The following is a 17,325-nucleotide window of genomic DNA, read 5'->3' as shown; positions in this document are numbered from 1 at the left end:
CTAGTCTTACATACATTTTGTCATTTATAAACTGCATTACTTATAACCAGGTTTGCTAGTAGTCACTAAATAAAGTAGAGAAGTAGCTGAGTAATGTGTCTTACGATTAAAAACTGAATAAAATCCATTGTGTTTCATGAGATAACGGCAGTGTTCCTGAGTCATTATCTCACCTGACTCTTCTTTCAAGGTCACATGACCTCATATCTGTGTCTCCATGCTGCAGGGCCCTGGCCTCTCTCTTTGTGTTCCAGCAGATTGTTCTGTAGGGGGGATTTGAGGTGAGCTCCGGCGGGCAGGGCGACCAAGTTCCGAGTGAGAGCGCTCGGAGCCGGAAGCCGTGCACAACCACCGGACCACTGTCCTTTTCTCCCAAAGCCTTTATTCCAGCGACCCGCCGTCATTACTGCGAGCAGAAATGAATAAGGAGGGTTAAATAGCTGCAAATTTTTCCTCCTTCAAAGATCTTTGAGCGCGGAAGAGCGTACGCCCAATAAACCCACACCCCTCTCATGTTTTATTCAAACTCTTTTATATTAGAACATTGCGTGCTAGCGCCACGTTAAAAAGAGCTCTAAGCCGATTTTCACATTCAGAAAAGCCCTTTTAAATCTCATCCCCATGCAAGAATTCTCCCCTTTTTACAACCTTTTTTTAATGAATAGATGTCCAATAAGGGCTTTTATTGTCTTAGCATATGTTGCTTTTATTAGGTGAAAATAATTACGTTCTTCGGATCACCTCGGAAGTCCTTTCGGAAGATAAAAATGAGATAGTTTCACAGTGACTGCACAAGTCCTTCTGAGTTGGGTCGTTTTCCCCCTGGGTGCTTCATGTCCTAACACCCCCCCTCACTCCCTTTCTCTCTCTCTCTCTCACACACACTCATACACACATTCACCCCTCCCCTTTGATTCTTCTCACCGTCAACCTCCTCCCCACCCTCCATTTTCATCCCACCCTGAAGTGTGACAGGAGGCAATTGGCAACTGACACACACTTGATCTTATCACAGTGTGTGTGTGTGTGTGTGTGTGAGAGAGAGAGTGTGTGTGTGTATGTATGGAAAGGGGACTGATAAATGATTGTCACATGAACGTTGTTTATTCTCCTGTCCACTCTGCTGGTCAGGATGTGTCCTTTATTTCTTTACAAGCTGCTACAATTTTTTTGGATGTCTGTTTATTTCAGGACAGGTCTCTTTTTTCTCTCTCTCTCTCTCTTTCTGTGGCTTTCTCTTTCTCTCTCTCTCTCTGTGTGCCTCTCATTCTCTCTCTCTCTTTCTCTCACTCTGTACCTCTTTCTCTCTCTGTGTGCCTCTCATTCTCTCTTTCTGTGGCTTTCTCTTTCTCTCTCTCTGTGTGCCTCTCATTCTCTCTCTCTCTTTCTCTCTTTCTCTCTTTCTCTCACTCTGTATCTCTCTCTCTCTCTCTCTGTCTTTTTCTCTCTGTTTCTGTCTCTCTCACTCTCTCATAATTAACCTCTGTAATCACAGTTTTTCTCTGCTCTACTGTCTATGTTTTTATTCCCTTCATCTCTGTTGTTGTGTATTAAAACAGGTGTTATGTGATAACAAGTTAATTTACCCAGTGTAATTGAAAAAAAAAAACCTCACCTATTAATTCAATTACTTTTAATAATCATATAATTATCATTTGTAATATTTTTAGAGGTTGTGCCCGGCAAAGCTGTTTAATTTATATTCTCATTATTTTATTTTATTTTATTTATTTTTTCTGCCACAAAACATATTCCACAGTTTTTGATATGCTGACACTGACCAAACTCCAGATTCTTTCGTGTGACTCCGTGACTCTTCTAGCAATTTTACAGATTTATCCTTAATAATTAATAGGGTGCAAAAGTTACAAAAGCTATTTTTCAGTGACAGCAAACACCTGGAACACCACAGCAACCTTCAAGGACACCATAGTAACAGCCTAGCAACCACCTAGTAACCACCGAGCAAATATTTAACAAGCACTATACAACTTCATAGGAACAAACTAGCAACCACCTGAAATACCATAGCAGCCTCGAAAACAACACCATAGGAACCACCTAATAAACACTGAACAACTTAATGGAAACCACCTGGAATACAACAGCAGCCATGTAACTTCACCATAGCAACCACCTAATACACACTAATAAACAACTCCATAACATCCACCTAGCAGCCATTTAACAACAGCATACCAACCAGCTAAATAAAACAATCTAGTGATTGCATAAATTGCACTTTTATTATTATTATTATTACTATAGACATTATAGATATGTAGACATGTTATTAGACATTAACCAGTTGCTGATGATACGTGATTAATATTGTTTGGAGTTGGTGGTTGGCGGTGGTGGTCGTGTTGTTATTGTTGTTGTTGCGCATGTTCTACATCAGATCTGCTGTAGAGAAGCGAGGCAGGGCCGCGTGGCTGTTTGCCGGTGGCTGGAGCTGTAGGCTGGGGGGCTGATCTGAGCGGCGCGCTGTACACCTTTCCAACATGAACATTATTAGTCACCCTTGAGAAAGTGAGAATGGCTTTGTGGGAATGGGGCTGGCGCGCTCCGGCATCAGTAGAACGAGGCTCAGGGGAGAAGGAGAGCGCCTTTTCCTTTTCCATTACACACAGGCCTGCGCCGTAATGAAGGCGATTTTAATAGGATTTAATGCATGTGGTGGGGCAAGGTCCTGCTACCTTATGGCCCTGACAAAGGAATACGAGAGTGTAATCATGAAGGTTCATTTAGCGCCGGGCCTCCGCACACATTGATCATCCCCTCTTCCATTCGTCCGTTCTGGTCATGCGGCCGGATGGAGAGAGAGGGAGAGAGAAAGAGAGAGAGCGGAGATGGAGAGACTGAGAGAGGGAGAGACAATAGGGCAGTGGCGCTCCTCTCTTTCTCTCTCTCTCTCTTTTTTTTTCTCTCTTTCTCTCTCTCAGTTTACAAACTGGCTTTAGATGTGACCTAAATTTAGCATAAAGGCCTGCTAACACTTTTTCCAATGGCTCACTAAACTTTGCCATATCTGTAAATGGGAAATCATTTGGGCTTCAGCTGCGTCTGAGAGAGGTTTACAATTTTCTTCCTTCCTTTTAGTGGAGGAAGCAGCGAGAGTAAATATGGAGTTTGCTCAGGGTTGAATGATGGATAAGTAATCGCTCATGCGTCACCGAGGATTTGAATGGCAGAGATTTCAGGCCGACCCTGTGCTCGGTAATAGCACTGCTCTCTCCCGGCCGGCTACAGCTACAGCTACTGCTACAGCTCCTGCTCCGCTCTGACTCTGGCAGGAGCAGTGTGTGTGTGTGTGTGTGTGTGTGTGTGTGAGCAGTGCGGGGGTACACACGCTGCTGTGTGTTTGCTCAGACACATTATTGCTCTGCTTCTCTGAAGAGCAGCAGCTTTGGCCTCTCTCTCTCTGCTCTTCAAAAGACCCATTACTTGTCTTTTTTGTAGGACTATAGGCCACTGAGGTGTGTGTATTAGTGTGTGTGTGTATTAGTGTGTGTGTGTGTGTGTGTGTGTGTGTTTTGTGGTGTAAATCCTCTGGCTGGCGGTTGATTGGGCAGAGAGAATGGGTGGTGGAGGTGTTTACCCTTTACCCAGCATCCCCCTCACAGCTGGCAGGAGCACGCTCAGATGGGCTGTCGCTTCGCTGAGAGCATCAGCACTGACTGCTAAGGTAAACAAGAAAAAAAGGGAAAGAGGAGAAAAGAGAGAAACTGCATAAATGGCTGCTCTGCTCCGCCCGGCTTTTTTGCGGCGCATGTTAACAGAGGTGAGGGTGAGGGAAAGTTACCTAAACGCTCCTGTAGTTACTCCGATTCAGATACCGAAGTTTTTCTCCTACTTGTAAAGTTTTTGTATTTTGGAGATTTTTTCTGAAGTTTTTTTCTTCTGAGATAGCAGTGATACGCATATGTAATGAATATGTCAGAGTTGCTTATCTGTTCATACACATAATACATCAGCCAGACGCCACCAGTCACAATTATCATCATCACACGCTGCACTGTCCACTGCAGGGGATAATGTTTTGTGTCATGTTTTCCCAGTAGACACATGACTAGTGGTGTAATAATGCACTCCGACAAATTTCACAATTTGATTAGATTTGATTTATGATTCTGGATTCACGATTAACGTTTCGATTTTGTATAACGTGTATGAATAGTGAAAAATGCAACCTGTATAAATGCTCCCTCTACTGTTCTAAGCATAAACAAACTACTGTGCTGTTTTATTTCCAAATTAATCAATTGTTTATTTATGCAATTTACAGTGAAAGTATTATTGTTTATGAGGAAAGTAACAGAGTAAATAGAATTCATTACTTTCATTACTAAATATGTTTTTGTGTATCTTTGCTAACGTTTTTCTGGGTTTTTTTTTTCTGGCTGCATTTAAATGTTAAACATCTTACTTTTTACTCTACTATATTATTGGAAATCTGTCATTCCTTTTGACTTGTGAGGGCAGGGTAGAGGATCTGTCATCTCTTCAGGCTCACAAGAGTCAACAGTCTGGAGAGCCAAAACTTGTGCAATGACCACTATGAAACCCCCCACCACTCCCACATAGCAAAAAAAAAAAAAAAAAACGCTTGAGTGCTTGGCCTCAGTCAAAAATGACTGACGTATGCTCTGCCCTTTGCTTACGCCCACTGGTTCTTTGGCCTGTACTAGTGAAATTTGTACAACTGGTATCTGGTGTTTAAACAATGCAACTGCATAAAATGTTATAAACAGAACATGGAATGTTCCCACATCATCCAAATTTTCCATTGTGAAAAATTATCACTACCAGGTCTTTCTTAAATAATTTACATTGCCTTGCCATGAATATGCTGGCCAGTGTTCAATCTCACAACTCACACATCCAGTGGGTGTTCCCAATCCTTTCCCTGATTTAACGCTTCAGAAGCTATTTACATATTGCTATCCCGTGACTTCTGGCAAGTTAGAGTGTGCGTCTGTGTTTGTGTATGAATGTAGAAATGCTGTCAAGCAAAAACATTGCATCCTCAAAATGCTAGATTTACTTTCAGTGACGGTTGGACCCTTTTTATTGGTTCATTAATCATGAAATTTCGACAGTGTAAAGAACAATGGAGATTCACCTTATTTCAATTTTCTTTTTTTTTCAATTATTCAATTATTTTTACAAGCATTTGAGGAGACAGCAGTGCTGAGGTATTATGTAACTATAATGAAACGGTTTATGATGAAAGTTTAAAGGGTAGTGTTGCATAATCCGGGACTAGTCTTCCAGTAATCTGTGTCCGGAAAACCGACTCAGAAAATTCCTGCTGTTCCTCAGTGCAGCCCGATCCGAGCCCCCGCGTGTGAGCGTAGTGATGTCAGGCAGATTACTGTGTGCCGGAGGTTCATTGTGTCAGGTTTACAGAGCGCTGTGTTTGGGGTGCAGGGGGAAGTGATGACAGGGCAGATATCAGAGGTGACTCAGGGGGAAGCGGGCACGGCCAGAGGTGACGCACTGCCCAGCGGCAGCTGCCACTTCAGCCGGCATTATTTACTCAGCTCAGCTCGGTCACGCTGTTGAAGAACGCGGCAGAGGGAATGTAAAAAAACGAGCCCGGGGACATCTTGTTACAATGATTATTTATTAAATTCAAAATATCTTTAGCACAGATTAAAAATCAGACACCTCCAACTATCGTGATCGTCATGAATGAAAAATAAACATTCCTAAAAAAACTGTCCGTCTTCCTTCACAGGATACAACCTCTCCTTTATAGAATAGTCTTTCATTTCAATAAAAATGTACAGTTTAATGCACAGGGCTGAGGCAAATTATAATACTTTTGGGTTTTTAAGAAAGCCTACCACTGCATGTGGAGCTGTGAATTAAACATAAAATTCAATGTACTTTCTTCTCCTTCTTCTTCTTCTTCTTCTTCTTCTTTAACATCTTAGCCTTAAGTGCTTCTTATAAAATAAAGAAAAACATCATTTCCATCTTCCCTCTCTTTCTGATTTTACTGTACGTCTGGCACTTAGACGGGAATAAAGAAACGGGAATAAAGTTGCCACTGTTGTTCATAATGTCATAATGTCAGTACTGATATAGCCAGACCTGTGAATGAATGAATTCAACATTTCCACAGCGTTAAATAGAATTCCTCTCTTTCTTTCTTTTTTTATGTATTTTGTTTCTACTTACGTAGATATGATTTTTTTATGATTATTATTATTATAGCATAGAACCATAATTTCAGTTTCAGAAGGGGTTGTACCCCTCTGCTCTGTTTTTTTTTTATTATTCCTTTTTGCATTTGCCTCAACCCTACCTTTACAATGTTAAGACAGGTTTACAAGAAACAAAACACAATGGGGATGACAGCCAAAGGAATCAACCACTTACAGTAGGCAAAAAAAAAAAAAGAACAAATTAAAAAAAAATCACAATTTTCCACATCCACCTTTTTATCAGCGGACAATTGCTCGACAAATCACATACTTTCTGTTTTTGTTTTTTTTTATTTTGTTTGATTTTTATTGTGTTTTATTATTATTTATGTTTTTAGCACATGCCACATGAGACTTTTTGATTATAAAAGTACCTGAAATAATTGCTAGAATATCAGCATGCATAGCTGTTTGGTATGTACACATATTTACAGTGATGAAGAGCTGACAGTGAGCTGGACATCTTTACAGTTCTTGTTTAATGACGACTGGGGGGTTTTATGGCACTCTAAAAACAAACAAACAAACAAACAAACAAATAAAATCATTGCATGCAGAGATAATTGAACACAACCTTCATACAGAAGAATAGAAAACGGTTGGCTATCACGTTTACCCATTATGGTCATCACTGGTTTTAGCAGCTCTGCTACATACAGTAGATACTCGGGCGATGCTATGAGCACACGGGTTGAGGACGAGCTGGCGTACATGTGGTCAAATACAGAAACAATACTGTATAAAGGGTCTGTGGCGCATAGCACTAGAGGCGGCCTACTTGGAGGAGGAGGAGGAGGAGGAGGAGGAGGAGGACACGGGGTCTACTGGGATCTGTCCCGACTATAAACCGTCACCCAACACGAGACTTAGTACTCAGTACTATGGAGGATGATTATTATTATTATTAACTTACATTATGTACAGTAAATACAGTTCAGTTCAGTGTGTGCACTCAGTTCAGTTCAGTTCAGTTCAGTGTGGGGCTTGGAGGCGGAGCCTTACATCACATTAGTTTAAATACTTAAAGAATAAAATAGAAAACATCATTTTACAGCATCAAAGTTCAATAATACCAATTCTGTCTCCTGCAGAAGTCTTAAAAAAAGAAAAAAACAAACAAACAAAAAAGAAATACACCCCTAGTCTCAGTATTGCAAAGTAATTCTTTTAAATCTTTCCATTTTTTTTTAGCTTTTTAAAAAAGAAAAATCAGAACTGGAAGACTTTGAATGACTTTGATTCATCAGGACAGAAGATTCCAGAGAGAATTATTGCAGTTGCTTAAAGCTAAAAGGTTTCAGAGTTTTCACTCAGTCTAATTGGCTTCATCTTTGTACTTGAATCTTTTTTGGATTTTGGATTTTTCTTTTTTTTTTTTTTGTTATTGAGTTGTTACCTTGAGTGTCGAGAGTTTTATCTGCGTTTTGAGTTGCTTTGGCTTGATATCAGTATAGTATTGCTGGAAAAATTAGATTTTATTAAAACGTGTTTTTTTTTTATTCTATGGTGATTCACAGGTTTAAAAAATAAATAAAGGAAAAGTTAAATAAAATAACCCTCTTCATGTGAACAAATGCCCACCAATGGGCTCGCACAGATGATAGCAAAAAACATATACATTTACACTTTTTACACCAATATACATATATATGGAGCATTTGAACCCCATTTTATTCCCCCACTCTCTACCCCCTCTTTATCCCTAAATTTTTCCCTCTCTCTCTCTCTCTCTCTCTTTCTTTGCAGAACAGGCCGTGTGTGTGTGTGTGTGTGTGTGTATATGTGATAAATGGGGGCGGTAGGTGGCTCTGCATGTTAATGTGCTATCTCATAGAGCTTATCACTCCACAGGGTTCACTGAGGTCAAGTGGCAGGAGGTTGAGTGTAAAGAGCAGAAAGAGCAGTAAGATAGCGCTGCTTTCATTCTGCCTGACAGGCCAATCTCACCCCGACTCCTGCGCCGCTAAACGCAGAGCCAGACGCCGAGCTTCTCTCCGGGCCGATTTACTGTGGTTGCACTGCTGAGGGGGAGAGGAAGCAGTGTTTGGATGCTAGCGCTAGCTCTCTCTCTCTCTGGATCAATCACGGATCTATATTTAGCGGGGAGGCTTTTGAGTGGAGAGGGATATGAGAAGCGTAGATGGAAATGTAGACGAGGTACGGCTCTCTAATAAAGCAAAAATGAGCTGGCGAAGCTGTAACTCAGCCAGCGATTACTGCAGTAAAGTCGTGTAAGCTGTCCACTAGCTCGACGCTAGCTCGCTCGGCGGATCGCTGCGAATCTGGGTTTGCCGGGATTTAGCCGCGTCTTTGTCCGGCTTTCCAAATCTTCTTGGAAAAGACTAGGCTGGAGCTTTGGGAAAGGGTTAAAGCGTCTTAAAGCGGCTTGCGCTCCGTCTCAATCCATTGTTTGGCTAAGGGACAGCGGCGCGCTAGCCTAGCGCCGCGATCGCACTCCAACCCCATTAGCGGTGGATAATCTCAGTCACGCTAGTCTTCACCCAGCTTCATTACGGAACGCATTAGCACTCCTGCGCACTCTACTGTAATGGAGTATGGGCGCTAGTCTGGAGAGTGTTTGCGCTCTTCCAATCAAGCAGAGGTGAAAACAAGGGCACATGAAGAGGCCAGGCAGAAGCAGATACAACAGCGGCGGCGGCGTTAGCGGAGGCGGACATGAACGCTGTTCCACGCACATCCTGAACCCTTTACAGCAGTTCCACTTCCAATATCAGAGTGAGAGTCATCGGTGTTTTGTTATTTCTACTTTCTGCTTGTTTTTCTACTCTTTTTTTATATATATACTCATTTTTGTGTTCTGAAAACTGAAAGTGACAATCAGGGGTGTCACTAGCCCTTTTGTTAAGGGTGCGCAAGCACACTCAAAACATGTCCCAGCTCCCCTAAATATGAAAACAAAAAGTTGTGTTTTTGTTGTATTTTTCTTTTTTTAGTGGGAGTTTGTCTCTGATAAGCTAAAAATGTTCAAATATTTTTCAAGCCATTCCGTGTACGTTTTGGAAAATGAAGTGTATTGTGATGGAGTGCTACAGTGCTACTAGTAGCTCTCCAGCCCAGAGGGTTGTTGAACCCAATTGCAGAACAGTTGATCCCAAAGCAGGTAGATCCAAGAGGAAAGGAAAATAAATAAATAAATAAACACACCGCTCCTCGCGCGGGATCTAACCCGTGTCCAATACACTACCACTGCCCCGGCTAGTGAAAACTAAAGTCACGCCGAGCTCGACAGAGAGAAAGGGGAGGAATGTAAACAAAAGCTCACAATAAAAGCGTTTTATTTAGAATTTTGAATTTTCTGACCCGCAGGCCACCTATTGCTGACCCCTGCCTTTTGAGAATGAAAGCGTAGTGGTCTGCCCTCTGCAAGCAAGGTATTATCCCACTTTCTCTCCGCTCTGCCGTGCTCTGAGCGTGCACACTCACCATTAAACCACACCCTTTACTCTGTTAAAAACAAGGTTTCAATTTAGTAAGCTAATACTGCTGCCTGCAGCCACTGCCCTCTGGTTAAACTGGAGTGAGAGGGGCTAGCTCTGCTGCACTGCTGGTTATATTAAAGCCAGTGTGCTAGACAGGTACTGTCTGGATGTGAATCAGATCATTAATGTTACAGAATAATAGAAGATTTGATGAGACAGGTGTCGTCCCACTTTGTGACACTTTTTTTTTTAAGGAGGATGGTGTGGCTGGGTTTGTTGGGTGCACCCCTAACACTTCTATAATCCGATAATCGCCCTTGCTGACGGTGTAAAAGGCTGTTGTACATTTTTATGCACTAAAAGCAAGCATACCTAAAGCAAGTACAAGTAGAAGTACTAGTCCTAGCTTAGGCCTGGATGCAGAGTGCTGCTGACACTCGCCTTAACAAAGAGAGGCTAGGTAGGGTAAGGAAGAGAGGCTGAGAGTGAGAGAGAGGGGTAATTTATTAACTTCCCCTAACCTCTCTCTCTCTCTCTCTCTCTCTGCCGCTCGCTACAGCCTGACAAATGGCCTTGTGGAACAGTATGATGGTCCCTTATTACCTGCGCCCTCTTTGCTTAATCCAAAAACAAGATTTCCAGGCCGGTCGCACATGCAGTAAAGAGATTGATGAAGTGGCCTTGTCTGCATGGCGTGTAAATATTTGGCCACGTGGGTAGGGGGGTGGAGGCGGAACGTTGAGGTGAGGGGGGGTGATAAAGACAGCAGGGCGAGATGACAGGGGTGCAGGATGAAAGGATGGTAAGATGGTAGGATGCTGGATAGAAAGGAGCCTTAATAAGACTTCTTATTTACTCTCTCTTCTTTTTGGGGATTTTTTTGGGGGGCTTAAACTTTTTAGTTTTAGATTTTTTTTTCTGGTCAGCACATTTTCACTTCTTGTTTAGTCCAGTTTGGTGTAGCGTTTCAGTTTTTTTTTTTTTTTTTTAATCATAAAAATTCTTTTAGTAGACTTTGCCAAATGATGCAAACTTTTTGGAATGCAGGATTTTTTTTCCAGCACCGTTTCTTCTTTTCCCCGTTATTAAAACTTAAGTTGAAAGAAGGCAGTGCTTTCTGCGTATCAGACTATTAAATGTAATTACCAGATGAGTAAATACTGCCAGGCCCGGCTCTGCATATTGAATAACGTGCCTGCATGTGCTCGCGGAGATTGAGTGACATTTTCCGTCCTTTCATATTTCCACCTTCAAAATGTGTATTAACTTATCACTCCAAAAGCAGGTAAGACTCAGAAAGATGCATCCTTTTGATGTCATGTTTATTGACGCGGTAACCAAAGGAGCGTACGACATCTGCGTACTTCAAAAGGCATTCGGTTTAACACACGCTCTCACACACACACACACACACACACACACACACACACACACACAGACTCACACACACTCACATGCGGGCGTCCACACACATTTAGCTCAGGAGGAGGGAATGAAGTTTGCTGCTCACCAAATTTCTGGCTAGTCTTGGCTTTCTTCCTGCAAGCTCTGTCTGTGTGTGTGTGTGTGTGTGTGTGTTCGTGTGTGTCTACATGTGTGTGTGTCTATGTGTATGTATGTATGTGTGTGTGTGTGTTTGTCTAACGAGCACTCTGTCGCAGGCTTCACCAGCTTGGGCTACAGCTGTTGATTCGTCCGCTTAAATGAGGCTGAGTCTTTGTACTGGGCGAGTGTGTGTGTATATGCGTGTGTGTGTGTGTGTGTGTATGTGTGTGTGCGCACGCACACTAAAGCTAGCATTTAAAGAGCTGGGCGTCAGAGCGCATTTCTCTCAATGGCTGCCAGCCGATTGCTCCTAAACGCTGGCCTGCGCTTTTCAGCTGTGTGCGTGCAGCACCCGGCTCTGTCTGAAGATAAAGAACAGGCCCATTTCATGTGTCTCCTATAGAAGTCAACTTTCTGCTGGAGTTGCCTGTGAAGCCAGGGCGACAGCTTTCTACAGCAAGGGGCTACGGGGGTGGAAGAGAGCGGGGGGGCGTGAAAAAGACGTGGGAGTGTTGGAGTCGGGCGTCTGCTCTAATTCTTTCTGACATGTTTTTCTTTTCCTCCTTCCATCTTTCCCAAAAACAAAACGAACAAACAGAGGAAAACAATCCGAGCCTGAGGTCCGACGAGACCCTCCAGTGCAATTAGGCTGCTAAAGTACGTGGAGGAGGAAGAATGAGGTGGTGTTCTTCTGCAGGGCGGAGCTGCATGTAGCAGGGAGGTGGAGTGGAGTCATTTGTTTAGGATGTACACAGTAATAATAGTTACAGCGGTGTAGAGCGTGTGTGTGTGTATATGACTGGATTCATATATTCATATGTATTCATGCTAATGTTGGCGTTTGCAGTCGTGTGGAGTGACAGACAAAGCAAGCCAGTGATGAGAGAGAGCATGAATGAGAGCAGAGATAAAGAGAGAGATGCTTTAGACGAGGAGAGCAACCACTGAGATTCTTCCAAACCTGCTTAAGGGCCTGATTAGTGTCTTAGCCATGAGGCTACCCTGAAAACACAAGGATAGCAAACCACTGTTGGCCCACTGACGTCAAGACTAGCACAATACAGGCATAAGTGCTATTTGTTATCACTTGTTTTCCACCATCAGTCCAATTGACTTAATTTTTCTTCATTTAAATTTTTTCCCTTACTTTTTTATATACAGTACAGGCCAAAAGTTTGGACACACCTTCTCATTCAATGCATTTCTTTTTATTTTCATGAGTATTTAAATTGCAGATTCTCACTGAAGGCATCAAAACTATGAATGAACACATGTGGAGTTTTATGTACTAAACAAAAAATTACCTGGCCTCCACAGCCACCGGACCTGAACCCAATCTGAGCTGGACCACAGAGTGAAGGCAAAGGGGCCAACAAGTGCTAAACACCTCTGGGAACTCCTTTAAGACTGTTGGAAAACCATTTCAGGTGACCACCTCTTGAAGCGCATTGAGAGAATGATGCCAAGAGTGTGCAAAGCAGTAATCAGAGTGAAGGGGGGCTATTTTAAAGAAACGAGAATATAAAACATGTTTTCAGTCATTTTACTTTTTTTGTTAAGTACATAAATCAACATGTGTTCATTCATAGTTTTGATGCCTTCACGTCTCACTTCAAATCTGCTTAAAAAGTTTAAAAACTGCTTAGATCTGGTATGTTTGACAATTATCTGTGTGGTTCGAGGGCGTATTTAAAGTTGAATTTAAAGCAATGACAAACAATCAGTATAGTGCTGACCAGTGGGCCTATAAATGCTTGCTATCTGGGTACTCTCACCAAACCTACAAGAAGAAGAGCTCAAATTTGATATTGGAGAGCTGAGAACATTAGTAGTCTCGGTCTGTTCTTTTTTTAAAGCTGATAATAATAATAGTTCTGCATGTGTTGTTGTTCACAGATGTTGTTGCGGATATATCTCTCCCCCAGTAGTGATTTATAATAACCCTTCTGACTGTTATGAGTGGACTGAATGGATTTTTTTGGGAGTTTTTGGAAGCCTCTGTATACTATACTAGACAATGCCAGTCATCCTGCACAGTTTACAGTATATACATCGGTACATTGTGTGTGGCTGTGTCTGTGTGTGTCTGTGTGTCTTTGTGTGTGTGCACAAAACTTGGCAGGAGTGCAGCGTGAAGACATAAATCCTGCCGAATGATCCTCGATTACAGCGTTTTCTTCAGTGGAATACATAGGAAAACACATAAGAGACGTGCATTGTGAGCGATGTTCTGTTGGCGTCGCTGTTTCTTGCATAAAGACGCTCTGAGCACTCTGGCTTAGGTTCTAACTTGTTGGTTTTAGGTTCGCGTTGGCTCGGGTTGGTTTGTCAGTCATCTACAGCATGCAGGTTCTTAAAGCTGTGTGTGTGTCCACACTTTACACCTTCTCACACCCTGCATTCATCAGTCTGATCAGTCTGATGTGTCTGATGTGTCTGATGAGTCTGTGAGGCTGTGAGGCTGTGGCCAAGCGTCAGTCCTCTCACTCTCACTCTTATTCAGTCTTTTTTTTTTTTAAATGTTCCACTTTTTTAAAATGTTCCTCTGTTCTTGCTGCTGTTGTCTCCTCGCATGTTCCAGTACTTCACGTTCTGACGTCTGACGGTGTTTTTTTTTTCTGTGTGTGTTTGTTTTTTCCTCAACAGCAACAGGGTGCGGCCACCACCGTGTACTGCGCAGTGGCTCCGGAGCTGGAGGGACTGGGAGGGATGTACTTCAACAACTGCTTCCGCTGTCTTCCGTCTCAGCAGGCCCAGGATCCCTCCTCCGCCCTCAGCCTGTGGGAGCTCAGCGAGAGGCTGGTCCAGGAGAGGTCCACCAACCCTCAGCCAGTGTAACCTCAGGATCCCGTCGCGTGCCAGTGACCCCGACACCTTCCGTGCCCTGCCGCACGTTTTCCATCACCAGGAAGTGAAGGGGACTGTGTGTTTTATATTTGGGAAATATACAGTATACACTACTGTACTCACTGTACAAAAATACAAACAAAAAAACAACAGCCAAATCCTTTAGTCTGCACCTTCAGTGTCCACTGTCACCGTTCGCCATAAACCAAGCCTGGAGAGTCTGTAGGAGCTAGCACTGTGTAACGTCACTGTATATATTTCCCAGGCCGTTCCAGATTCCTCACCTTTTGTTCCTCACATGAGCTATAGAACACCGTCTAGAACACTGTTCTCTAATACGGCTCTCTAAACATCGATCACCACACGTTCCAGCTAGGGGCTCTACGTTATAGCAAATACACTTAGAAAAAAATAGAACATCATCTCACAATCTTAAACTACACAATTTTTAATCTTTGAATTCGAGTTCTGTTGAAATAGCTGGGAATTCTCGTTCTCAAGGTCCATCCATCCCTTTGTACAGATTGAATTAAGAGAATGAGTAGATGAGTGCACTAAAGAAGCTACAAAGAAGTAGTGGAGGAAGTAGTGGAGGAAGTAGTGGAAGAGTGTATGTATGTGTGTTTACGTCTGTATGTGTGTGTGTGTGTGGGTGGGCGGGTGTGAATGCGTACGAGAGTGGTTTCCTATTTACACATAAGACCACTGAAGTTCCTACAAATCTGCCTGTATAGATATGCTGTACATGATACACATCAGGTGATGTTCTAATGCGCTTTATGTTTCTGTAGATTCTGTAGATTAGTAGAATTCACGACCCCCAATCTGCCGAGAGACTCCCGATCCAAACTATGAATTTTCGAACTTTTACAAAATGCTATGCTAATGCTAATTACAATGAAGCAGCATCTCTGAGGAGAACAGGAGGGCCAGTGCTGGCTGAGGGAAAAAAAAGAAAGAGAGTCTCGCAGAAGTCTTTAAGAAATTTCAGGTGGAATTTTCTCTTCGATCTCCCTGTTTTTTGTTTTTGTTTAGTTTTTTTTGTTTTTTTAAATCGTCCATTTCGTCAGTGTGTTGTTTGTGTGAGGTTTCCCCTGTAGAAGGTGGTCTTCATCGGTTTTGATTCGCTGAGGGCACTATCTGTAGAGCTGTTGGAGTAGTTCAGAAGTAGAGAGGATGGTGAAGACTGAAGAATGGCACCAGGATTGATCTTTTTTTTTCTCCCCTCTCTCTGTTTGATTCCGCTTCTCCATCTTTTCTCTCGTTTCTTCCTAAGGGCTTTGACTTTGGAGAGGTTGTGCTTTGTGGCAGTCTTGGTGCCATGGGTCAATCTAAGCCATAAGCATTCCAGTGTAACGGGACCTGGAGAGACGAAAGAAAGAGAGAGAGAGAGAGACAAATGAATAAAAATTGATTGAAAGAACATTTTGTGTCTGTGTGTTTTTTTCTTAGTCAGACTAAATAAAGTATAACGGTATAAATATAAGTATCTAAGTGATAGTTTATTTGGATTGGATTGTGTATCATACACATGGCAATTTGGGAAAGGTGGCACACTGAGTGCTCATTAGATTTTACTCTCTATCTGTATGGACTGGGTTTCCCAAATGAAAGAAAATCAGAAATGGACGTAATCATTTTCATGTAAACAGGCCTTAAAAAATCAGCTGCAGCTCATTTTGCAGCATTTTTGATTCTGTATAATTAAATAATTGAATGTTCTGTACCAAGAACATCATCAACTGAGATGAAGGACTATAAATATGAGTCAGGAGAAGTTTTGACTTAACTGAATTGAAAAAAAAAAAGCCAGGAAATAAGTTACTTTATCACCTTTTTTTATGGTGGGGATGCAGGTGGATCCATATTTGGTCTCCTGGATCACAGACTACCTCACTGACAGACCTCAGTATGTCAGGTTGAAGGACTGTACATCAGAGACTGTGGTCTGCAGCACAGGAGCACCACAGGGGACTGTGCTCTCCCCGTTCCTTTTTACACTCTACACCTCAGACTTCCAGTACAACTCAGTACAAGTCATATCTACTAATACCTCCTATACTTAGTTTATTCTTTTACTGCACTACCTCATATCTACGACTGTTTACTTCCACACTTTCTATAGTTTTTTTGTATTTATATATTTATGTATATAATTTTTTAAGTCTCAATTTAGAATTTTATCCCTCAATAAGTGTATTGTACTACACTTATTGTTTGTTTCTACTGTGTATTGTTTTTGTTTCTACTGTGTTGTGTAATTGCTACTGGCTGCTAAATTTCCTTCGGGATCAATAAAGTATCTATCTATCTATCTATCTATCTATCTATCTATCTATCTATCTATCTATCTATCTATCTATCTATCTATCATTTCAAGTTAAACCAGACTTTTTTTTATTTTTTTTTTATTTATTTATTTTTTTTTTATAAATAATGCAGTCTATGATTCTGGGCTCAGATCGTCGGCTGCAGTGTTAAAACTCAGTGGAAAACTCAGAAAGCCCCCACCATGAAACAGTGTATATAAATAGACTCTATTAGTTTTTTGTATTTTATTTTTATTTTGTTTTTTATTATAAACAATATAAATTCTATATACTGAAGAAAACAAATACAAATCACAAATAAAATGAAAGCCAGCAAAAAAAAAGAAAAAAGATCTTATTATATCTGCCCCTTTTATCCCAAGAATAATTTTAAACAATAGTAATTTACCAAAATCAATATAAACAACAACAAAGCTTAACAAAAGCATCAAATCCTGTTCGAACAACAGTTCGTATAGTTATACATTATACTTTTTCATATTGTTTTAAACAAACCAACTTTTATCATTCTTTTAAACACACACATTGATCTAGCATTTTTAACATCACTCTACAAATTATTTCATAATCTTATTGCTTGAATTGAAGTACACCGTTTCTTCAATCTAGTGCAAAATTTAGGCTTTACATACATCTCTATTTCCTATTCCCACTTTATGAAAGAAAGTGCTTGAATGTACTGTGTGTGTGTGTGTGTGTGTGTGTGTGTGTGTATGTGTGTACTGGTCAGTCAGTCAGAGCTTGGAGAGCTGAGCCGCTCTGACAGCACTCCGGCCCTCACGCCCTGCCTGTGTGTTTAGCAGCGCTTTGACCATGACCCGGAACAACTCCATAAACAAACCGCCTGTCACACACATTACTCGCTCCAGCAGAGTAATTGACACATCGAGAAACCAATCATACGGCAGAGCTGACCCGCATTTTCGTGCTTGGGCAGCCAGTGGAATC

At 41.7% G+C, this 17,325-nt stretch overlaps 2 protein-coding genes across 2 annotated transcripts in view; one reads left to right on the top strand and one right to left on the bottom strand.

The window, feature by feature from the left end:
* The window catches only part of wwox (WW domain containing oxidoreductase), a 322,237-nt gene extending 306,767 nt beyond the window's left edge, over positions 1-15,470 (top strand). The window contains exon 9 of the mRNA XM_007244266.4: positions 13,847-15,470. Coding sequence (XP_007244328.2) covers positions 13,847-14,038 — 192 coding nt within the window. The 3' untranslated portion in view covers positions 14,039-15,470. The remainder of the gene's footprint in view (positions 1-13,846) is intronic.
* mafb (v-maf avian musculoaponeurotic fibrosarcoma oncogene homolog b (paralog b)) overlaps positions 5,611-17,325 on the bottom strand; it is a 115,510-nt gene continuing 103,795 nt past the window's right edge. Inside the window, exon 3 of the mRNA XM_007244269.4 lies at positions 5,611-15,409. The gene's annotated coding sequence lies outside the window, so the exon portion shown is untranslated. The remainder of the gene's footprint in view (positions 15,410-17,325) is intronic.

This window comes from Astyanax mexicanus, chromosome 2 (assembly GCF_023375975.1).
Source record: "Astyanax mexicanus isolate ESR-SI-001 chromosome 2, AstMex3_surface, whole genome shotgun sequence".
Taxonomy (NCBI): domain Eukaryota; kingdom Metazoa; phylum Chordata; class Actinopteri; order Characiformes; family Acestrorhamphidae; genus Astyanax; species Astyanax mexicanus.
This window is presented reverse-complemented; position numbering and strand designations above follow the sequence as displayed.